The sequence below is a fragment of the Strongylocentrotus purpuratus genome, unplaced genomic scaffold (genome assembly GCF_000002235.5).
Source record: "Strongylocentrotus purpuratus isolate Spur 01 unplaced genomic scaffold, Spur_5.0 spur5_scaffold_1, whole genome shotgun sequence".
NCBI lineage: Eukaryota > Metazoa > Echinodermata > Echinoidea > Camarodonta > Strongylocentrotidae > Strongylocentrotus > Strongylocentrotus purpuratus.
The window spans coordinates 2,384,921-2,410,520 of NW_022145594.1; the positions used below are offsets into that span (position 1 = coordinate 2,384,921).

The 25,600-nt window shown below is 36.6% G+C and overlaps 1 protein-coding gene across 1 annotated transcript; it reads left to right on the top strand.

Moving 5' to 3' along the window:
• Positions 1–12,947: 12,947 nt before the first annotated feature.
• On the top strand, positions 12,948–23,761 carry LOC105444212. Its single transcript, XM_030977483.1, has 5 exons — positions 12,948–13,198; positions 17,914–18,075; positions 18,906–18,984; positions 20,251–20,321; positions 20,969–23,761. Exons 2-5 carry the CDS (start codon positions 17,985–17,987, stop codon positions 21,241–21,243), a joined length of 516 nt encoding a protein of 171 aa, XP_030833343.1. The 5' UTR covers positions 12,948–13,198; positions 17,914–17,984; the 3' UTR covers positions 21,244–23,761.
• The last annotated feature ends 1,839 nt before the right edge of the window (positions 23,762–25,600 follow it).

A 25,600-nucleotide genomic window follows, 5' to 3' on the forward strand; every position in this document is an offset into this window, starting at 1 on the left:
CTGACAAACATTGCTGTAATATTAACTCTTCAGCTTACACAATTTCTGAGCTCGAGCAAAGCAAGCAGAGCAAATATAAAAAATATTTTTGTTAAGATACTACGGCTGGATATGAGGGAGACTATTCTGGTATATTGCTACCAAAATATGAGAATATAGTGACATGGTTGCACCCCCCCGTACGCCCATGCTTTCAAATACATTCAAATTCTTGGCCTTTTGGGTAAATTTAAGTTCATGTTCTATATGTGGTTATTTGTGTGTCTATAAGGTATATGATGGACAAGCAACTGATCAAAATGGAAAACAGGGGTGAATTTCATTTCGACGTCGTACGTACGCAATATTGACTTTGTGTTTGTAAATGAGGTGCTAATTTTCATAGCTTATAGATCTGACGTACCGGTAGATCTAATGTTGGCTGTCTTCTTTTCAAGATCATTGTGCAGCTGTGTGATGTGAAGTCTGGAAGACTCCCTGGAAGAGTAACATTGCAACGCTACTCTTCGAAGCAGAGAGTCTGCACAGGGATTTTGTTCCAATCTTGCCCACATATAACATAGCCAGGGGGTTAGAATCTAACAAAGCTTCTGGAAAATTATTTTAGCGTTCCCATTTATTTCATCTCCATGAAATAAGAACATTTCAATCCCGTTCAATTTCCTTAAATTATCTCAAAGGTAATACAAAATTTTGGGAAAATTTTGAAAATTGGGTGGATAGTTATTCTGTACAATTGTGATATATTTGGATGCCCCTTTTGATGTATTATAAGCACTAGAAAATTTATCCCCTAAAACACTTCCTTTTTTGGAGAAAAATTGAATATACAAATTTTAACTACGCTCCCGGTAAATTTTGATAAATTTCAAATAGCGCCTACGGCCGTACGATGGTAGCTGCGACAGAATATGTAGTTATGATGTGTAATTTCCAAACGGGATTACCTTGTAGGTCGACTTTAGTCAAGAAACATTATTTTATAGCTTAATTCATATCTTGACCTTGAGAGGGAGCTATACAACATAAAGAGTTTATTATTTACAATTTCATAACTTTAGACTCGATTTCAACCGCGACAACAATCACTAAATATTGTAGGATCGCATATGCTTTCATTATGTTCATTTGAACTAAATTAATGACCCCAAACCAAAACTTTGTTTTACCTTTAAAGCCCATCTGTACTAGTTTACAGGAGGGATTACACCACCCTGCAAAGTCACTTGACAGGTGGTTGTCTCATCAAATCAGTTCTCACTCAACACAAGAAAAAGAGGATCATGGGGGACCAATGGTCACCGATTAGGCATTGTTTGCTATATAGAGGGCGCAAGTAGCTATAAGTAGTGCAGTGGGCCTTTAAATAACCCTGAGTTTATAATTATGATTGCAGCATGAGCTAAATCGAGTACTTTGTTTTGGATCCGAACCAAAGTTACAAATTACCTTCAAATGAAATCTGTTGTAAGAGTTGCTAAGTGATTATCGAGCATAATGCGTGCAGTTCTGTACCAATTTCCCAATTGTCGAAAGAAGTGCGAATAACTTTGATCAAAAGTACTGAGTCTCTATGTAAGTATATACATCAATACAAATGTGATTACAATGCTAAACACACGCTTTATTTGTTCGTATGTGAATATAATGCAGTTTGTGCATCCTATAAATAGAAGTGGGTTTTCCCACAAAGAGCTCGCGTCGCGTATAGCACCTTTGAACTTATTGTCGGTATTCATCATGTTTATCTATATAGAGGGCGACTGATCAGTTTTTTCAGTTGTGGATATATTGAGGCTATGAGAACATTGATATCAAATACAAATATATAGGTCACACTGCACGGAAATATGATTCATTAAAAATAATAATGCTAGACGGTAATCATAAGAGTTATGTTTAATGATACTGCATTTTTGGAAAACTGTCCAAAGATTTGTCTATTCATTGTAAAGTGAATGGGTTGTTTCTGACAAGCAATACTGACCAAAATAAGTCTAAAACATAACTGCAATCATATATACCGGGGCGGCTGAGCGTCTTTCAAAGTGGAGGGGGGGGGTAGATTAACTAAAAGGGGCACTTTCTTGGGGGATTCTTTGAGGCGATTTTTTTTTGTTTATCTTGATTCTGCATACAGAAAATATGTCAAGCAATTCCTACCTTTGCAAGGAAATAAAGGGGATCCTAGCGCTACTCTGATGACATGGACCCCTATAAAATACATACTTGTGTAATCATCCCATGAGACAATGGATAAAGGTACCAACATAATTCCACGTGGTCGTAAACCATTGCAAATAAATATGATCTATATATTAATATATACCTACATACCAGTTTATATGCATTCTTTCACACGTGTATCATGAATAGTACCGAACTGTTCGTCTCACCCTTGTCTGAATGGAGCAACTTGCATGGAATCTAGCTCGAGATCTGGGTTTACTTGCCTCTGCCCTGCACCGTATACAGGGATAGACTGCGGAACCAGAGGTAGGATTTTTACTAATGCGACCAGATAATTGTTGCATGTTGTATTAGTTGTAGCTGGGCTGTTCCGCATTGGCCATGGTCGAATGACGAATTACAGATTTCGACCGTGCCCACACGAATAAAAAAAAGCTATGAGCAACAGATAATTCACGACGAAGAAATTCACACCATTTTCATTAATTACATTATTTTGTCGGAAATTTCGAAAAATGTTGAGATTTAAATACAAGTTATGAAAAATCCTCGGATGAATTTCGTTACTGTCATTGCTAAGATGATTAAGTTTTACATGGGAAATATTATGTTGTAAATTATTGCATACATCAGCTATTCCCCCCCCCCCCCGACCCATCCACCCCCATTTCGCTGAATTACGATGGATAATCATTTCGTTCACACGTGTTTCCTTAACAGTACTTAGGTGTTCTTCTAGTCCTTGTCTGAATGGAGCAACTTGCATGGAATCTAGCTCGGGATCTGGGTATACTTGCCTCTGCCCTGCACCGTATACAGGACGAGACTGCGGAACCAGAGGTAAAGCTGATTCTGATATTGTGCATTAGTTGTAGCTGGGCAATTACACATGGAGAAAGTCATCTGAAGATCCGTGCTGTACGAGTTCATTAAACCTAATTCAAATCAACATGTGACTTGATTGTTAAATGTATATATAGCAGGTTTCAATAACTTCATCAGCTTGAATGTAAGAAATTTAGGAATGCATTTGTTCGGGTTTTAACACAAAATATGCCGAAGTCTGTGAGTGATTCTGACACTGATGATATTTTTATGTTTAAGCTGTACATGATCAACAAATTTTAGTATAAAAATCACAAGATAGTACAACTTTTAAACACCTAACTCTGTAATGGTTTCATCAACCAGTGAAAATTATTATCTCTGTTATGAAGAAAAGCACACGTCTTTACTTTGTGCTAGACTCTTTTCTCTCTATAACCGAATCAAATGATCCTCTTTGAAGACGATACTAATTCCTAATCGTAGACTGTAGAAAAGATCGCAGCTCCGTATATCACGTCATGGCGATAATAAATGTAAGGAACATTATCATCGGAATCTCTTGAGTAATAATTTGGGGTTTTATTGCCAATGGTGAGTATTATTATGTATCCGCATCATTATGATTGAGATATTTGCGCTTTACAGAATTGAATGTATCAAATGAAATGCATTGCATATGGTTTTTGCAGAAGAAAAGTCACACACATACATACACGCGCGCACAAACGTTCGTTGATATTTTATATTTGATATTTGATATGTTCGGCATGATTCAATCTGTTAAAGATGTTATTTGGATCTGCAAAGACCGAATTAATACCAAAATCCCAATTGTTTTATTCAAACATCACATAAGCAACTTTGACGCAAGTCGATTTTTGCACTCTCGCAAACAATACTTCCTGTTCATCCAAGCGTGAACATATACCACACAAAAATGATACCAATGATTTGGGATAAAACACTCTTTTCATAAGATGTATAATAATTACTGTTCATAGGTGATTTTTAAAATAATTAGCAATTTTCTAGGTGTAAACTTTTGTTTGACTCACACTGTAGATCTGAAGTAACGGTATATCTAATGTTGTTGGTCTACTTTTCATGATCATTGTGTAGCTGTGTGATGTGTAGTCTGGAAGACTCTCTGGGAGAGTAACATTACAACGCTACTCATCGCCCACATACTCATAGCCAGGGGGTTAGAATCTAACAAAGCCTCTGGAAAATTATTTTGTCGTTACCGTTTCTTTCATCTCCATGAAATAAGAACATTTCAATCGCGTTTAATTTCCTTAAATTATCTTAAAGGTAAAATACGAATTTTTGGGAAATTTTGAAAATTGGGTGGATTGTGATTCTTTACAATTTTGATATATATAGATGCCCATTTTGATGTATTATAAGCGCTAGAAAATTTAGCCCCTTAATCACTTCTTTTTTTGATAAAAATTGAATATTCAAATTTAGCTGCGCTCCCGATAAATATGGATAAATTTCAAATAGCGCCTATGGCCTACAATGGTAGCTGCGACCATAGCAATCTCAGAATATGTAGTTGTGGTATTAGCTAGTCTGTCGACTTTAGTCAAGAAACATTTTTTTATAGCTAATTCATATCTTAACCTAGAGAGGGAGCTATACAACATAAAGAGTTTTTTATTTACAATTTCATAACTTTAGACTCGATTTCAACCGCGACAACGATTACTAAATGTTGTAGGATCGCATATGCTTTTAATATGTTCATTTGAACCAAATTAATGACCCCAAACCAGAACTTTGTATTTCCTTTAAATAACCGTGAGTTTATAATTATGATTGCAGCATGAGCTAAATCGAACACTTTGTTATGGATCCGAGGCAAAGTTACAAATTACCTTCAAATGAAATATGTTGTAAGAGTTGCACTAAGTGATTATCGAGCATTATGCGTGCAGTTCTGTACCAATTTCCCAATTGTCGAAAGAAGTGCGAATAACTTTGATCAAAAGTACTGAGTCTATATTCAAGTGTACACATTAATACAAATGTGATTACAATGCTAAACACACACTTTATTTGTTCGTATGTGAATATAATGCAGTTTGTGCATCCTATAAATAGAAGTGGGCTTTCCCACTAGGCGTTGTGGCGTGCGCCTGTAATCCAGCTAACAGTGGAAGTTACAAACTGATTCAGCCGAGGACGCAGGTTCGAAACTGATTCACGTCTTTCGGATGGTGACGTTTAAAGGTCGGTCCCCAGACGTAAATAATCATATCTGATTGATACACGTCTGTAAAAACCAAATACACACACACACACACACACAAAGAGCTCGCGCCGCATATAGGCACCTTTGAACTTATTGTCGGTATTCATCATTTCTATCTATAGAGGGCGACTAATTAGTTTTCAGTTGTGGATATATTGAGGCTATGAGAAAAATTATATCAAATAAAATATATAGGTCAAACTGCACGGGAAATATGATTCATTTAAAATAATAATGCTAGATGGTAATCATTAGAGTTGTTTAATGATACTGCATTTTTGGAAAACTGTCAAAAGGTAATTCGATTCATTGTAAAGTGAATGGGTTGTTTCTGACAAGCAATACTGACAAAATAAGTCTAAAACATAACTGCAATCATATATACAGGGGCGGCGGAGCGTCTTTCAAAGTGGGGGGGGGGGGGATAGATTAACCAAAAAAGGGCACTTTCTTGGGGGGGGGGGTCTTTGAGGCAATTTTTTTTTAAATCTTGATGCTGCATTACAGAAAATATGTCAAGCAATTCCTACCTTTGCAAGGAAATAAAGGGGGATTCTAGCGCTACTCTGATGATATGGACCCCTATAAAATACACATGTGTGTAATTGTCCCATGAGACAATGGATAGAGACGCCAACATAATTCCACGTGGTCTTAAACCATTGCACATAAATATGATTTATATATTAATATATGCCTACATACCAGTTTTTTACGCATTCTTTCACACGTGTATCATGAATAGTACCGAGCTGTTCGTCTAACCCTTGTCTGAATGGAGCAACTTGCATGGAATCTAGATCGGGATCTGGGTATACTTGCCTCTGCCCTGCACCTTATACAGGGATAGACTGCGGAACTAGAGGTAAAATTTGTACTATGTTGCATGTTGTATTAGTTGTAGCTAGGCTGTTCCATATTGGACGAGGTCGAATGACAAATTACAGATTTCGACTTTACCCACACGAATTAAAAAAAGCTATGAGCAACAGATAATTCACGACGAAGGAATTTGAACCAGTTTCATTAATTACATTATTTTGTAGGAAATTTCGAAGAATTTTGAGAGTTAAATAAAAATTATGAATAATCCTCTGATGAATTTCATTACTGTCATTGCTAAGATGATTGAGTCTTACATGGGCAATATTATGTTGTAAATTATCGCATACATCAGCTATTCACCCCCATTTCGCTGAATTACGATGGATAAACAGTTGGAAGTACAAGATATACACAAGTTGCAATTAGCCAGTTTTATGTTCTCATACTTGCACGGTCTGCTGCCAATGTTTTTAAATGATTGTTTACCCGTAAATTGTTCTTTTGTACCATACTCTACTAAACAGTCCAACCACATTCGAATTCCAAAATATAAGTATGAATTTTCCCGTACCACAATCAAAATTAGTGGTCCTAAATTGTGGAATAGCCTTGGGTCGGATATAAAGAACCGCCCTTCCTTATCTAGTTTTAAAAGAATATATAAATTTAATCTTATTCAGTCATACACCCTCTGAGTCTGCAAAGTGGTACGTTTGCCTTGTTTTTTTTTCTCTCTTCCTGTTGTACCGCTTAATTTATATTTAATTATTTATATAGTTTGGGGACAAGCCTTTGATAGGCCTTTGGCCTTTGTTTGTCCCCCCACATTTTGATTCTTCTGTTCTGTTGTGTTTTCTGTTTGAATTGACTTTGTATTGTAAATGTTTGTTATTGTGATTTTTTTCAGAATGTGAAAATAAAATAAATTGAAAAATTGAATTGAATAATCATTTCGTTCACACGTGTATCATGAATAGTACCAAGCTGTTCGTCTAATCCTTGTCTGAATGGGGCAACTTGCATGGAATCTAGCTCGGGACCTAGGTATTCTTGCATCTGCCCTGCACCGTATACAGGGATAGACTGCGGAACTAGAGGTAAAATTTGTACTAATGTGACTAGTCATTTGTTGCATGATGTATTAGTCGTACCTGGGCTGTTCCATACTGGACATAGTCGCATGACAAATTACAGATTTCGACTATACCCGCACGAATTAAAAAAGCGTCGAGCAAAAGAAAATTCATGACGGAAAGATTGTTTACAAGTTTCATTTAGTACATTTGTCGGAAAATTTCGAAGGATTTTGAGATTCAAATACAAATTATGAAAAATCCTCTGATGACATTCGTTACTAACACTGTTAAGATAATTGAGTCTTAGATGGGCAATGTTATCTGGTAAATATAAAACATACATCAGCTATCTCTTCTAAACTACGACGGATAATCATTTCTTTCACACGTGTTTCCTTAACAGTACTGAGCTGTTCGTCTAATCCTTGTCTGAATAGAGCAATTTGCATTGAATCTAGCTTGGGACCTGGGTATTTCTGCCACTGTTCTGAACGGTATACAGGAACAGCCTGCGAAACCAGAGGTAAGGCTGACTCTGATATTGTGCATTAGTTATAGCTGGGATTTCAACATGGAGAAAATCCCCATTTTTGCCTTTCTGTACGAATTCATTTAACCGATGTCATTGTCAGCATGTGTCATGGTTGTTGAAAGTAGAAAACTAGGTTTCAATTACTTTGTCAGCTTCAGGAGTGCATTTTCAGGTTGTAACAAAAAATATGCCGAAGTTTCTGAGTGATTCTGTCACTGATGATTTTTTTTATGTTTAAAGATAAAGTTGAGTTCTGGTCATGCGATTGCATTGTGAAAGAAAAGGTGTGGAATGGATCAGAAAAAGTTGATCATTTAGCATGTTAGTATTGGTGTGTACTGCAAGGTTCTGGAGTCATACAAATCATAATCAATTTGGCCCAGTCTTGGTAAAGTAACAATCACTGTACACAGAAAGATGTATATGGGACTACACAAATGTTGTCGGGGTTACTTACCTTGATATCCTTATCTTTCTATGCTCATTACTCAGCCTGTATACATTTTCTACCAAAATTATTTGGCAAATGACATTTATTTGTAATCTTGAACATTCAGCGTAAGTTTCATTTGATTCTGTGAGAATTCTTTTTCTTTTACCAGAACTGAATTTTATCCTTAAGCTATACATGAGCAACAAATGGTAGTGTGAAATTCACAAGATAATACAATTCTTAAACACCTAACTATGTAATGGATTAATCAACCAGTGGAATTATCATCTCTGCCATGAATGAAAACCAATCCTCTTTGAGGAATTACGCAGAAGATGTTAACTCCAGAAGGGTGTTGTGACTAAAAAGAAGAGTTGTAAAGCGTTGATGTTGTAGCAACGGACTATTCATGACGAAGGGATTTCGGATAAATCCATTAGTTACATTTTGTCGGAAAATTTCGAAGAATTTTCAGATTGCAATAAAATTTAGACAAATCCTCTGAAGAATTTCGTTACTAACAATGTTAAGATAATTGGGTGTTACATGGGCAATATTATCTTGTAAACATAAAACATACATTAGCAATTTTTTCTAAACTACGACAGATAATCATTTTTTTCACACGTGTTTCCCCTAACAGTACTTAGCTGTTCCTCTAGTCCTTGTCTGAATGGAGCAACTTGCATAGAATCTAACTCAGGACCTTGGTATGTCTGCCGATGTCCTGCATCGTATACAGGAAGAGACTGCAGGACCAGAGGTAAAGCTGATTCTGATAGTGTGCATTAGTTGTAGCTGGGCAGTTACACATGGAGAAAATCAACTTAAGATCCGTGATGTACGAGTTCATTAAACCTAAGTCAAATCAACATGTGTCTTGATTGTTGAAAGTATACTAAACTGGTTTCAATAACTTCATCAGCTTAAATATAAGAAATTCAGGAATACATTTGTTCGGGTTGTAACATAAAATATGCCGAAGTTTGTGAGTGATTCTGACACTAATGATATTTTTATGTTTAAGCTGTACATGATCAACAAATTTTAGTATAAAAATCACAAGATAATACAACTTTTAAAGACCTGACTCTGTAGTGGTTTCATCAACCAGTGAAAATTATTATCTCTGTTATGGAGGAAAACCAATTCTCTGAATGTTATGATAATTTTGATTGAGTTGACGCAAAACATTTTAACTTCGGAAATGGTGCAGTGACTAAAAAAAAAGGGGGGGGGTAAAAACTTTGATCTCGTAGACTAACACTGGTGTCCTCCTCCCCCCCCCCCCCCCCCGCCCAACCCGATGACTGAGCCCACGCTACGTCACTGTGTGTAGGGAAGGGGTAGTTGAACACAAACAAAACGTTACAATCCTAAGAAAATATATGGTAATGCGTTCTCTGATATATTTATTAAACTAATTTGTATCTTAGTAAGCTTTATTTCACCATTTACCTCTTGGGTATCCAATATCCAATATCCATGACCCAGGCACGCCTCAGGGTCATTGTAGGATGGGTGCGCGTTCCCTTAAGCCTACAAAACAGCCAGGCCTCTCAGAGCAGTCGATATCTCTATAATAATGGTGAGATTTTCTCCCTGATTTAACTGAGCAAACCCCGCAGGTGGCCCTTTTACGCATGGTCTCATCTGCAAGTACGTACGCGCGAGCGATACACTTAAGATACATACATATTCATGATTTGGACATGCCGTCACAACATGGACATTCTTGACTTCCTTCTAGATTTGCCCAATTAGAAGCTACCACCAATATATATGTAAGCGATGTATATTTTTCGCCGTAAGATGAAGGTATGCCGACCGTTACAGATTTGGAACTGTTTAAAACGATATGGCCGACAGTTTTTGACATTTCTTAATCCCAATCATAAATATTTTGATAATCAAACACGCGATTGACTTGTAAAAGTCATGGGATTCCCGACTGATCTAAAGGTTTATGATTATGATTGCAGCATGAGCTAAAATCAAGGATTTTGTTTCGAATCTGAGGCAAAGTTATACATTTCCAGAAGCAAATGTAAATAAAGGATAGGAATCTTATCAAGAAATAATGAATGAAAGGGTTTTACAAAAATGGAAAGGCGAATAGAAGAGGATGGAGATGAATAGAAAGCAAGAGAGATATGACACAAAAAGATAAGTGGGTAAAGAGAAATAGCTAACAAGTACTTTCCCAATCCCAATCTTATAAGACTCTTTATCTCCTTTCTTTTACTGACAGTCGTCAAATACTTTTTGGTACCCCCTTTATTAGCTAAAGTCTAAACCCCAGTTATTTCTCTCGCCAACCTTTTTAATCTTTCTCGGCCACTTTGAATCTATCACGCTCGTGAGTTTTCAACATTTCTCGCTACTTTGCGATATCCAGGTTCTCTACTGATCTAATCCTTTCCATCAAAATGAATTGTTGCCATTTCCCTGTTCACGCTGAATTAAGAAAAGGAATCATATTCAATGTCCAAAAACTATATTGCCCCCTTGTTGTAGGGCTTTCACTGAAAATACGAACGATAAATTTCGAATTAGTTTTTTTTATAAATCCTTTCAGATGAAGAGAAAAGTATCTTACCAATCTTACTCGTGCTCATTGTAATCGCAATCTGTGGACTGTGTAGGCTCGTCAACAAAGCAGAAACGACTGAAAAGAGTAAGGACAAAGTCATATTGTACTCATTTCTTTTCTTTCTTTCTTTGGAAGGAGATGGGCTAGCAGAATCACGCAAGAACAAGAATGTCTTTATGCTGAACATAAACTGCCATAGATTAGAAGCTATTCGTATCGTTGCAATTTTTAAATCTTTTATTGGTTTCCTTATACGATGTATTAGAACACTTATACTATAATGCGTGTGCACGAGGTATCAAAAGTGTGAGTTGATGTTTGTCCCCAAATTCCTTTTTCTCGCTTCTTTCTTATTAAATGGCCGTAGAACCTGTTTTTACACGTACATCGAAGTTCCTGGAAACACATGAATTATTATACCAGTTGTAGTTTGGGTTTCGTGAAAAACACAGCACTACTTAGGCGTTGTTGACCATGATTAATAAGATTTTCCGAGGCTTTCGATACTAGTAGTCATCATTTACTTTTATACAAACCCAGTTATTATGAAATCAGAGGAATAGCCTTGGAGTGGTTCAGGAACTACCACTACCTTCACAATAGGCAGCAGAATGTTTATTTTGCCAATGCCCTGTCTATTAAATACGAAAGATGTAAGTTGTGCTGTTCCATATAAGGTTCTATTTCGGGTCCGCTTCTTTTTCTGGTTTATATCAACGACTTCTGTAAGTCTTCGGAGGTTTTATCTTTTATTCTTTATTCTTTATGCAGACGACACAAATCTTTTCTTGTCAATATTTATCATTATCTTACTAGGTCTGCCGGGCTTTTTCATCTACCAAAACAAAAACTTTGCTCTCAAATAAATCATTTGTATTTTCAGGCTAAAAACTTTGAAACTTTCTTTCAGATCCAATTTAAATAAAAAGAAATTAATACAGCAATTCATGTCTCCCACGGGTTAAACGTCCAGGATATGGGAAGACCTACTTTTGTACAAACCCAGTTATTATGAAATCAGAGGAAAAGCCTTGGAGCGGTTCGGGAACTACCACTACCTTCACAATAGGCAGCATGATGTTTCTATTGCCAATATGAAATATATCAGTTGTGTTGTTCCGTAAGATTCTATTTTGGGTCCACTTTTTTTCTGGTTTATATCAACGATTTCTGGAAGTCTTCGGAGGTTTTATCTTTTATTCTTTATGCAGACGACTCAAATATTTTCTTGACAATATTCATCATTATCCTACTAGGTCTGCCGGGCTTTTTAATCTACTAAAACAAGAACTAAATCATTTGTATTTTAAGGTTTAAAACTTTGGAACTCTCTTTCAGATCCAGTTTAAGTAGAGATTCGTTGTTGTTGTTTTAGTCTTAAGGGCGTGTGTCATTCAATTATAAATATAAACCAAGGTATTATAGTCTTAGTAGAGGGTTTAAACCGAAAATTAATACAACAATACATGTCTTCTACGAAGACCTCCCACGTCTCCCCTGTTTAACCCTCTCTCTCTCTATCCCTCTCTCGCTCCTTCTAATGTGTGTATTGTGTAGCTTTGTTTTATTTTGTCTTCCCTGCCATGCCTTGTTTTGTCATTCTGTTTTTCCGTATATTTTGATTATTTAGACACTTTAAAAGGGAATATGACAATATTTCATATTGTATTTTCTTTTTTTACTGTGATTATTAAGACACTGATTTATGAAAATAATGTTTGTATGATATATATACAGTGCGTCCCAGATAAAAAGAATTATCGATATTTTATCATAACTTTAGCACAATTATAATTGATAAATTACACATATTTGGAAAGCTTAGATCCTCCTCTTTCATTTGATGCAACTCATAATAATGCATATTTCACGCATGAGTGATTAAAATCAATTTGAAGAGAGGAAAACAAAAAGTCCTTTGGCGGACGATATCTGAATTTCTAACAGAAAATCACATTTCTAGACTGTTGAGTTTCTGCCCTTTCATATGACACCTCAATAAGGAAAAATGAGTTAGGAATTACAAAGTTCTGTTTGTTTAAAGTAGTGCTTGCATTTCCATAATTTGATTAAACGAATTCGTTTTCACTGGCTGCCTGCCGTATCAACAAACGAAATTAACAAAAGACTTAACTCCGTTTTGTTGACAATCACCCGTGCATTTTTTCAAAGCTGAAATGCCCATTTTTTTTCTTCTGTATGCTAAACGGAGTTCCTTCAAGAAAGCGAGCGCAACCGCTACTAAAGAGATGTGGTTTGGATGATGATCTCACCAGGCAACTTCATCTCGAAACTCAAATTCGCCAACTACGAGGGAAAATCATAAACTATCGGCCAGGAGAATGGACCTTAAGAGGTGTGAGTGATGAATTCAAGAGGCCACCTAAGATCAGACTGGGTGTCTTCGGTGTCACGTGTTCAGGCAAAAGTACATTGCTCAACTCACTCCACTTCAGCTTAACAGGTGCGAAAACAAAATAATGTAATAATTTGTAAAGAAATTTCTGCTTGCGCCCAGTAAGAAAATGTAAATACTCACATGAAGTTTGGGAGTAGCTAGCCTATTGTCATAATGGTGGACTGAAAGATATCAATAAGTCATAAATATGAAAGCTGAGGTATTGCTTTCTAGTTTTTCATACATGTGCCATGGACCAGTGATGGCTAGGTGGTACACTCTAAGAAAACAGGGTGCAACATAAGAGTTTGCACCCTTTACATAAAAATGAACCCTATTGAAGGAAAAAGGGTTAAAAAAGGGTGCAATATAAGATTTTGCACCCTTCCCACCAAAATGAACCCTATCGACCAAAAAATTGTGCAAAATAAAAGTTTGCATATTGCAGGCATTTTCATGATTACTTTCCACGTGTTCACATAAAAATACATTTATCATGATTTGTTAAGCAAATTATGACAAAGCACATCAATTTTGTGATTTGTATTTTCTTTCGGCAATCATTAACCAATATATTATTTTGTCTGATCATGTTACAATTACATTAACGTCTTAGCAATATATATATTGATAATATGATTACTAACCAAGAAACATCATGCATGGTTAATATGTATTCGTGTACGAGCAAATTTTAGGAGTATTCCTCGATGATGGGTGCAGGATTGCACCTTTGAAAAAATGCAGGATTGAACCCCTAAAGGTGCTGCTATTGCATCGGTTTGCACCCCTACTGGAGCAGGATTCAACCATTAAGGGTACTAACATGTCTCCTAAAAGGTGCATTCTGGCACCCTCTTAAAGGGTGCAGGATTCAACCCATAAAGGTGCTGCTAGTGTTGCACCGGTTTTCACCCCTAAAGGTGCAGGATTTAACCATTTAGGGTACTAACATGTCCCATAAAAGGTTCATTCTGGCACCCTTTTAAAGGGTGCAGGATTTAACCCCTAAAGGTGCTGCTAGTGTTGCATCGGTTTGCACCCCTAAAGGTGCATACTCGCACCATTTTTTCTTGGTGTGTAGAGTCGCCGCCAGACAAGGGTAGATGGCTGGTTCAAATCCCGCCGGTTCCAAGACTTGTTCTTACTTGTTTTTATATACAAGATCGAGCACGCAATCTTGATATTTTCCTGGGTGCGACCCGAGATTGCTTCTCAAAGTGAAATTACTCACAGGAAGCCTAATATTATAGTAATAATGACTACTTTGAGAGACATAGTTGTTTTTATACGCTCGAGGGGAGGTAAAATCGTGCTATTGCCCGAGGCGTGCCGAGGGTAATACCACGACGTAACCTTTTCATTGCTGAAAAACACTTAAAAACTCTCGTCGAATTAGAAAAATCTTCATGCTTAATGATGTAGACATTGTTAGAATTGAGGAAATGACGCTGAAGTCCGAATCTAATTGTTAACATAGACTTCTTCATGTATAAACCCAATAAACAAAATCACGTGAAAATCACGTCAATGTCAAGGTATCGACTTGAGGAGAGTTACGTTCTTCAAACACCGGACATTTACGTAAATGTGTTAATACGTTTATTGCATTAGGTAACTTGAAACACACGTACACTAAATCACGCAATTGTCACTGCAATATCACCATTATAATAACGTGATTATCCCTACCTTGGAGACCATGGTTTGTAAACCTAATACTCCCGTGTTTGTTTGGTTATGAAATTACATCTTCATACACGAAATTATCGCGTCACAGAAACACGTGAAGCGTTAGTGATAGTTTTAGTCAAATTATCTGCGTGAAATTCACGTGAATTTTACGAGGCTGACTTGAGATGAATCATGTTCTTCATTCACGTGAAATTTACGTCGAAGAGGAAGTATGTTACTGTAACCCGCGTTCAACCCAATAATTACGCAAATGTTACAAATGTTATGAACCAAAATAATGACGTTCTCATCCCGTTTCTGAACATCGTGTCTTGGATCTTCCATAATTACGTCCAGGCGCGCCGGAAGCAGTTTGGGATTAGAGGGGGTTGGGTGGGGGGGGGGGGGTGCAAACATCCCAGAAGAGAAAGCTAGTTGCAACTGGTCCAGTTGATGATCCATTTAATGCCAACTGGTAACCCTGGAAATTGAAATGGGCTAAATGATCCAGTTGATCCAGGCCAGTTATAATTCAACTGGTCTAGCTGAGCCATTAGAACCATTTGGTAAAACTTCCAACCAGTTGAACAGCAACAATACTTCAATACTGGTACGTCTGTATTTCCAATGTAAGGGCATTGGTAATAAGTAGACTTACATAGTTGAATTAATCGAGAAAAAAATCGTATACTTGTACTTTATTAGGTGATACGTACGTAGACGTATCACCTTTTGATTTCGTCAAGATTTTTATTATTTATTTATTTATTTATTTATTTATTATTATTCTTCCTCGAATTTGTTCGCAGGATATCTCAAGACTGAATAAAGCCATTATCATGAAACTTGCTATGATGATAGATCTTAGTCTAACTTAGAACTGCATGACTTTTTAGAGAGTCAAAATTATCGTGACGTCATCCAGGCGCCATTTTGTGAAAATCAACTAATGATCATATCTTCATGACGGAAAAGTATTTCTCATTCATAATTATCACGATTAAGATAAATATCCGTCCGGTCAAGTTGAGGTCAATAAAAGTGCGCAAATGCGCGCGTGCGCGTTCGTCCGCGCGTTTACGCGCGCGCAAAAATTTAAAATGCTCTAAATCATCCCAAATTTTTTTTGCATACGTTTCAGGCCATATGGAGCATTTGATAAAAAAATTACGCACACGCGCATGCGCGCGCGTTTTCGCGCGTACTGGCATTTTGCAACATAGAATCGCCGATTTTTTTTCTGTCATCATATTCGGTACATTTTTCCAAGCATTTTGATAATTTGTTCACCTTTTATTTACGCAACGAGCGTCCGTCAAAGTTGACAGCACGCGCGGATTTACGTTATCTTTATCCACAATACATGGGCAAAAACATGCCTACATAAAATTCATTGTAACTCTTTAGAATAGATAGAAACTCCTAATATTTTTTCATATTTGGATAGATTATGAGTCGGAGATATGATTTCATGTCTCATTTTATCCTCAATTAACTCATGACGTCATCATAATGGCCTCCAAACTCAAAAATTCAATTTGCATATTATGACGTCAGCATATTTTTGGAAAATTGATTGTATCTCTGTAAATGTGGATCAATTTTCTTTTTAATTTTGATATGTTCTAGCTGAGACAATTTTCTACAAATGTAATATTCACAATTTTTATTTTTGACAAAAGTATCAGGGTGTATTTTTGCGATTGAAGGAGGCATGTCAATTTTTCGCATTTTGCGTGTATTCTCTATGGGACATGACTTTTTCTCAAAACTGGATCCTACACTCCTGTCTTTCGCGAGCAAAATCTCCGTTGTGTTAGCTTTGTTTTCGCTGAGCTTTGGATATGTTGTAGCTGAGACAATGAGCTATCAAAAGTGTGCCTTTTATTTTTCGATTAGATGCCAGGATCAAGCTCATATTTCACTTGCAAAGTAGGATTTCTGAATTCCATTTCCCGTTTACGTGTAATCGCTATGGGAGATGTTTTGGTATATCGGTAACGCACTTGACTTCCAACCTCGAGATCCCTGGTTCGAGTCCGGGTGTCTCCAACACTTTTTTTTCCTCACTTTTTTTTCCTTTTGACCTTCACTGTACCATCTCCTTTGATTATTTAAACACGTAGATTCGCAAATAATGTCATAAATAACCCTTTTTACTTTATTATTACCCTATTTTCACTTAATCCATTACTTTTTGCGTGTAATCCCTATGGGAGATGACTTTTTCTAAAATCTGGAGTCTACATTCCTGTCTTTTGCGAGCAATATCGCCGTTATTTCGGCTTGGATTTTGTTGATTTTTTAGTATGTTGTAGCTGAGACTATATGCTATCTAAATCAACCCTCATTTTTTCAATAAGCTGTCATGATCGCGCTCATGATCATGATCATGATCATCATGATCATCATTATCATAATGATGATAATCATTTATCAATTACATTTTCATTTCTTTGAATAAGATAAAAATCGTCAAAAGGTGTTCTTCATGATGTAAATTAGAGTCAAATGTGTATCTGGTTACTGCACAGGGTCGAAGGTCATATATTGTTTCAATCTATCTTCCCTAGATCCATGATGATCAAGGAGACACAATTTAATCTTGACATATGAATAGATCATAATGGGAGAAGCATATGAATGGGAGAAGCAGTTTACAAAATAATATATCGTGTAATGCATTATTCGTTATGTAGACCATTATCATACGTATCACCTAATTCGTCTGTGACGAATTAAAGTCTAGTTGAAATTATTTTAGTTCAGAAATTCAGTAATTAAGAAATATGCTGTAAATTCAGATAAATTTAATTAAATTAGGCTCCATCGATTACCAGCCCCAAATCCCATCCCTATTTCATATACACTGTCAAACAGTTCGGACAAATTTCACAAACCTTTGAGTTCAAACGAAAATGCATTTTTAGAGGATGAAGTTCTACCCCAAATAGGGTAAAATATACCTACACATTATCCTGTGTAATGTTTTTTCACAAGAAGTTTGTTAATGCATTACTGGCACTTAAAGAAATATTGCAATTTATTGCTAGCTCAGCCTTTTCAGTTTTACTTTGCTCATTGCGCTCTTTATAATCATCGGCAAGGTACCTGGAAGCAAGTCTATGCCGAGGGTCAAAACTTCGGGGTAGGAGGGGAGACTGTGTTCAGAGGCTTCATGAAATTGACTGATCACGTGACCACCGTTGACACTCGAGGCATCTTTGATTTCAGTGCTCGCAGACTATCTGACGTCATGGCCGAGATTAGTAAGTATATAACAAGCGGAATACTAAGCTCTTGTATGGTGAGTGCATTTTCCACCAATAATAGGTACACAGACCTTCGCAAAGAAGGCATACAATCTTTATTCATCCATGATAGGGCTCATTTATTTTGGAAATGCACATTTAACAAAGTAATTTTCTCAGCTACAGAGATAAATTCCCCTATTCTTTGAATAATAAAAAATACTTTGGAGCAATGTTCAGATTCCATTCAACTGGTGCCAAGTTGTTTTTAACCTTTATTTGGAAGATGAAAAGTATTTTAGTCGGTTTATTTTTAAATTACCAATGTGTTTAAGTATCCAATCCATCGCACATTTAATCCTTAAAAAGTACACTCAGGGAATCACGACAGAACAAATCACTCTTAACGAAATAATGGCAAACAGGCCAGCTCAGCATGACTCAAAACACATTCTATCCCCAAAATAAAGTGACGGTCACAAAGGTTCGTACGAACGATTATTTCGTACGAATCTCCCTGTTTTTCCATTGTTTTCCCGAATTTACATTGTCTGAAAATCGTTCGTACGGCGTTCGTAGCAGTTCGGAATGGCATTTGTGACCGAGGCTTAAAAGAAACTGTCGACAATGAAATGCAGTTTGCTATCATGGAAATATTTCATTTAGATTAGACCTGGCCACTATATATTCCGATTCATTGTACACTCCATGATTACATAATCATTGTAATTGGAACATCAGTGTAGAGAGTAAGAAACGGGCTCTTTAAAGGCAGTTAAAAGGTATATAGATAAATCATTGTATGAGATAAACTCTCTTCAAACGGGTAACTTTATTTGTGTTGACAGGTGGCACTAGGGGAATTGCTCCGAATAGGCGGCATAGGACTGAGAAGATAGACTGTCCCATCTTTGTCTTCAAGTACAGGTATTGTAGACCTACCTTAATAATACTAATAACAACAATGAAGATTGTGATGATGATGATGATGATGGTGATGATGATGATGATGATGGTGATGATGATGATGGTGATGATGATGACCTACAAACCGCACCTCGAAGCCCTACGTGCGAAAATCCCAGCACGGAACAACTTGTTGCGCCGGTTGGCTGGTACATCATTGGGTGCATCAACATCCACCCTTTCGCACAGGAGCACTAGCACTGGTTTTCAGTGCTGCTGAATATGCTGCACAAGCGTGGTAGCGTGGTGCAAGAGTACCCACACCAGAAAGCTGGACTGTGCACTAAGTGACACCATGCGTGGTGCAAGAGTACCCACACCAGAAAGCTGGACTGTGCACTAAGTGACACCATGCGGCTCATCAGTGGATGTCTCCGCCCTACAACCACAGATCTCCTTCCAGTCCTTGCAGGAATCGCACCACCAAGGCTACTCCGAGTGCATCCGACAGACAAGCTGACAAACAAATCCCTTGCTGGTGAAGATCACCCTCTACACAAAATAACGACAGAATCCCATAATCTAGGTCGTCAACGCCCTCGATCGCGTCGACCCTTCTCTCAATATGCAGCCGCCCTCAGCAAATCAGACTGCAGCCTAATCCAAGAATTGTAAAAGAGCTGGGAAGACCCACGGCAGTTTACTCCTCCCCCTCCACCCTCCCCCCCCCCCCTCCCCCCTACCCCCCCCCCCCCCCGGTGTAAGAACACTTTTTTGTTGGGGGCGGGGTCCTGAAAATTGGAAACATTTGGCCGGCCGATATTTCATCCGGTCGGGGGGGGGGGTGGTTAGGTCGCATTTTTTTAAAGCAACCCTTTAGCATATTTTCTTTTTTTAATTTTTTTTTTTTTTAAACAATTTATTAGGAGGGTTCGTCAAAATTACACACATGAAACAAATTTGAGGGGGGTTCGATCCCCACCCCCCCCCCCCCCTGCGTACGTGCCTGACTTGATATATGATACTACTAACTCATACGTAATAAGAAGAATGATGATGGTGATGGTGTTGACCCCGTTGTCTATGATGTAAGTGATTTGTTGTAAGTACAAAGCTAAGAAGATCTGTGATGTAAGACTTCGTTTCAAACTAGGGGCGCGTAGCAATGATGTGTTTCCCAAAAGACAATATCGTTCCGGTTTTTGCTCATGCGCTCTGGTTGCTTCCGTGCTTTTGCATGATGATGTTATTCTCTCCTTCGTGTTTCTTATTCTTTCATGTATCCAGCGTTGTCACTGGAACATTGCCTTGCATGGAATTCCTAAGCATCCTCATAGACGCAACTAAGAAAAGATTTGGTAAGTATCATTACGAATATCTCCATTATGATTTACATGAATGTTAAATGATATCGCATTTAGAATCGAAACAATTTAATAACAATGAATAAGTTACAGACCAAAATTCGCCCAACCACCGCCCAAGTAGATAAAATTGGGAGAAAAAAAGGGTCATTTTTCAATTGAATAGTTGGCATCGGCCTTGAAAACTGCACCTGGCTTCAGCAACAAGGAATGGTGCTAGAACTTTTTTGGTGATGGGGTGAGGAGGAGGGGGGGGGGCTAGGAGGCTTAATGGTTCTTACATACATTTTCACCATATGCCTCGATATTTTCTAGGGGTAGGGAACTCCCCCCCCCCCTCCCTCCTATCCCCCAGCTCTCATCTAGAATCGCTACTCATTTCAGTTTTCAAAGATGACGTTTTTCTTCTTTTTTATACGACCAACAGCTTTCAAAGAATCAAGCCAAGGCAATTCCATTGGCCTTCTACACCACTCTATTAGATTTACAAAAACAACGAAGTATAACGTAATTTCTATTGGAATTATAATAAGGTATTTAAGTTGTTCCTTTGGGAATTATAATAAGGTATTCCAGTTGTCCCTTGAATTTACTTTTGGATTGTTGCTGCGATCATGTTCCTTTTCTTTTTAATTCTACAGGCGCGTATCCAATCATGGTTTTAACCTTCGGAGACAGCGTAGCCGATAAAGATAAGATCCTACATGAAATCATCCTCGCAGGTATGCCTAGAAGCAGTGTCTTCTTCATTGAGAACTACACGAAGGATAACCATGAGATGATCAAAGAGAGACACGTGGCACTGCTGAAGATACTAGAAGCCTGCATCTTACGAGCTGATGACAATATCACATTCCGATGGAAGAGAAAACAGGAATTAACTGTGTGCGAAAAATTGAAGAACGTATTTAGTTAGATATAACATATGGCTTAAGGTAGATTAATTTCCAATAAAATTGTAATGATTCGTACTAATTTTGAAAAAAGTGAAAACACGTAAAGATATTGTTAAGCTGCAAATAATAGGAAAAAGGGAAGTAAATTCCCACTTCATGGTTTATCTCCATTAATCCATGTAAAATGTGTAATTAAATCTTATATCTAAATATATAAAGGAAACATATTTTTTAAAGAAGATGGAGTTTGTATTTGCCAATTTTTGCTCCATTCATATTTGTTTGATTTGTCTCTGTGTTCTGTAATAAATGGTATTTTGATTGTAGACAATTATACTGATACCATAAATTATATAAACAATATACGGTATAGAATGTAATAATCATGAGGAAAAGAAATAATGATGCATGTTCGGAGGCAGAAAGGCGTTAATTCATATTCTTTATAACACAGGGTTATGGTCCCTCTGCCTCTGAACACAGGGTTTATTCTAAGTTTCCCTTTCTTTTCTCAGCTTCATAAAATCAGGAATATGCTACTTCGGTAGTCCTACCGCTGTTACAGAAAACTGTGGGTTACAAAATCTGTTTTAAAAAAATTATATGAATCATGTACATTATTTATAAACAACATAAATATTACTTACGTATTTAACGCTTCAAAATACCAAGGCATGTATTTTTCATGTTGGTCCCATTTGGTATCTGATCTTGAATGTGTTACTAAAGTATGTTACCAAATGCATACTGGAGCCGGGTGATTTTATCTGCAATATCAAGAGAATTCAGTTGTCAAAGCCCAGTTGCTTTAAGACAATATTGGATTCTGGTCATGCGAATGCAATGTGAAGGAAACATTTAAGAAGGGTACACAAAAGAAGTTTTGTATTTTTAGGTTCTGAAATCATCAAAATGAGAAGAAGTTGATCAAATATTTCTGGAAAAAAAATCACAAACACAGAATAAAAAAGTACAGTGAAATGGTTATATATAGAACTACACCCATGTGTCATGACAGTTTGGTCTAAATTTCAAATATCTTTCTTGCAATATTTCAATATAAGAATGCACAGAGCGGTCTTTTTAAGCGAAATTGCTTTATAACATGCGCGATACCCATCCACACTGACAGAAAATAGAATTACTTATCTCGAGATTATGCGTCACCTGTACCTGGTCTCAGTTTTCTATTTGATTTGAATAACATATAAAAATGATATATTGCTGTTATGCAGTATCTCATATATCATTTAAAGTATGATGGTAGTTGTTTTGTTTTGAAAAAAACATTTGTGCTTTACTCAAATATATACTTAATGTGTAACTAGTCAAGTCTATATCAAATATATATTTTTAAGCAACTAACTTTGTTATATATGCTTTATTTTTTAGTTCATATTATATCAGTATTAATTCTATACTATGTATTACGTAACGTCGTAATTTGGATGTTTTTATCCTTGCTCTCTATTGGGTAAAATAAATATGATTTAGCTCAGCATTGTTCATCCTTTAAAGAAATAAAAAGTTTTGCGTCATCCTAACCCCGAATTCAGTACTGAAGATTCATTTTACATCATCTTGGTACTCGTCAAGTATCATGTACACTCATACGGACACACTTGTTTATGTATTTTTTTAATTGAAAAAACGCGGCCGAGCGAGGCGAGCGAGCATAAAAGAATGACATTTGTAGTTTGGTCAACAATGTTATTTTACTAGAACAGAGTTTGTTTTGTTATTAAAAATATGTATGCTTGCACCTCTCTGCCGAAAATATTAATACAAAAAAAATTATATACGATCACCTCGATACATGAAAATGAGGACATTCGGGAATCTTGCTTCCAAGAATCATTCTGATCTAAGTCGTCCCAGCGACTGAAGCAAACGAGCATCATACACAATGTTATTTTTATATAAAAAAGTATAAAAAGATATATTTGGGCATCTTGCTGCTAGAAAAGTGAAAATATTCGGGCATCTCGCTGTCAAATAGATATTCTAGCACCTTAATGCCTAAATATGGAGGTAGTCATGCACTTCACTGCCTGTAATCATCTTTTTTTGAATTTCTACATGTGAACGCAGCGAACGAGGACAATACATTTAGTGTCTTAACAATGTTATATCCTCATTAAATAAATAGCGGTTTCTAGTATTTTTTTTTACACGAAATTGAAGTTTATTTCAACATTCTCTCGCGCCATTCCTAGTTTTCAAGTGTCGAGTAGGTTGAACAACGCTGATTTACCTATTGACTGCTAGGGCGATACCATGGCACCCAGAAACACACCATCAGGCGTGTTAAAAGAGTTTAAATTATATAATTTTCAATCTGACCTTATTTTCATGTAACTTTATTAGTATCATATATACATAATCATATGAGGGAGGATTCTATGCTTTCAGATGTGATGGAACATAAATAACAACTTTTTATTCATATTCTCTCAATTGTTATTTCTGCTCATCTATTTGTCGTTTATGTCTACTGTTAAAGTTGTGCTCTAGAATTACTGTGCACATTTGTTCTCATTGAATAATAACAACTGTAAAGCGCTTAGGCACATTGTCGTATCGATGTATTGAGCGCTATATGAACGGAGAATATTATTATTATTATTATTATTATTTACACTTTAATGAATATCAAAGAAAATTGTAAGGTCATGTCATAAGGAAAAATATCATGCTCACTAAGCAGGGGAATCACGGGCACAAGAGAGAGAGAGCGAGGGGAGAAGAGAACAGGGGAAAGGGTGAGAGTGTGAGAGAACAAGAGAGAGAGAAAGAGGAACAGAAAGAAAGAGAAAGAAAATAGAAAAAAGGGACAGGGGTAAACGAAGGAAAGAACAAAAGATAGAGAAAAAAAGAGAGAGAGAACAAAATATAAAGTATTAAGGGGAAAGGTATAAGAGAGGGAAAGAACAAAAGGAGAGGGTGGAGGGGATAGGCAAAAGGGTGAGAAAGGGCATGAACAGGAAAAAGAGAGAGAAAAGTATTTAAATAATAAGTTAAATGATGATGATGATGATGATGATGATAACAACAAAAAGAAAACGAAAAAGAGGAAGAAGAAGAAAAAGAAGCAGAAGATGGCTTTAGTGTGTCGATCGTTCTGTACGCTGGAGTGTATTAACTTCGAGATAATCGCGTTTAAAGGTTTTGGCCTCTCTAATAATCAAAAATTTGTGGTCGTTTTTTTGTTTTTGAAGAAAAAAAAATGTGTTAAGTTATTAGGTTTTACATGATATGTGTTAAATGTGTTATAAAATATTCAGAATTTTACATGCTATGTGCAAAAAACAGGTTAGGGCTTTTTTGGCATAAGGCTTGAATGTAGCGTATTTATGCCAGAAGGGCCCTAACCTACTCGGCATTATGCCAAAAGGGCCTTAACCTGCCGTTATCGTACGTGCGCATAGTTAGCGCCCTTCTGGTATAAGGAAATTTTCTTGTTTCGCAACACCTTTGGTTTGCCAGAAAGCCCCTCCTACGGCTACTGGATCACGAAAACTGATAAAACTGATTAATTAAAATGTTTGAAAAAGTATTTTTGATATCTGAATATTTGTATGCAGCTTTCGGTAAAGTTATTTTTTAGAAACCGTACATTTAGGACACCTTTTTCGTTGTTTATTTTCATAACAGTCCCATACGTTGACATCTGCGTTTTTTGACGAGTTGGTCGCATTTCATGCATCCACACCTCATTTAAATCTCACTCAGATTTCATGATATAAATTCATGACATATACTTTCAGTGATTAAAAGTACATTGTGTCTATTGTAGACTAATCATGTTTTGATGGTGTTTCTACTGATATTTATTGAATTAAATGGAAATTACGAAATAATCTGTCATTGATAAAATATTTTCCGTTTAGGTTAAGGCCCTTTTGGCGTAAGGAAAAAGATGAGATACGCGTTAAGGCCCTTTTGAAATTCATAATTATCTTCATAAATAAATCGAATTTCAACAAGTGAAGCACATCATTTTAAAGAGAATGATGAAATCTACAAGGTGATGTTAATAACTCAATAACCCCCAAAATTGGGTTAAGGCCCTTTTGGCATAAGGCCGACGGTATGTAGTATTGAGGTTTTACTTTTTTTTTTAAATACACGTCTTACAGGTTAGTGGCAGCATAATCTTCATTTTAATTATTTTCTCTTTATCAATTTTGACTCATATAACGCTGGGTCATCTAGCTTGTTCATACAGTTAAATATGTTTAAAGTCATGTTTGGTTTAACTTTGAAGCGAGTCACCCTATCATTAATGGTCTATGTATAGGTAACAGTCTGTACTTGTTTTTAACTGTATAATCATTGTCTTCCATGCATCATTAGATGTTTCTCTTTCCATTTCTC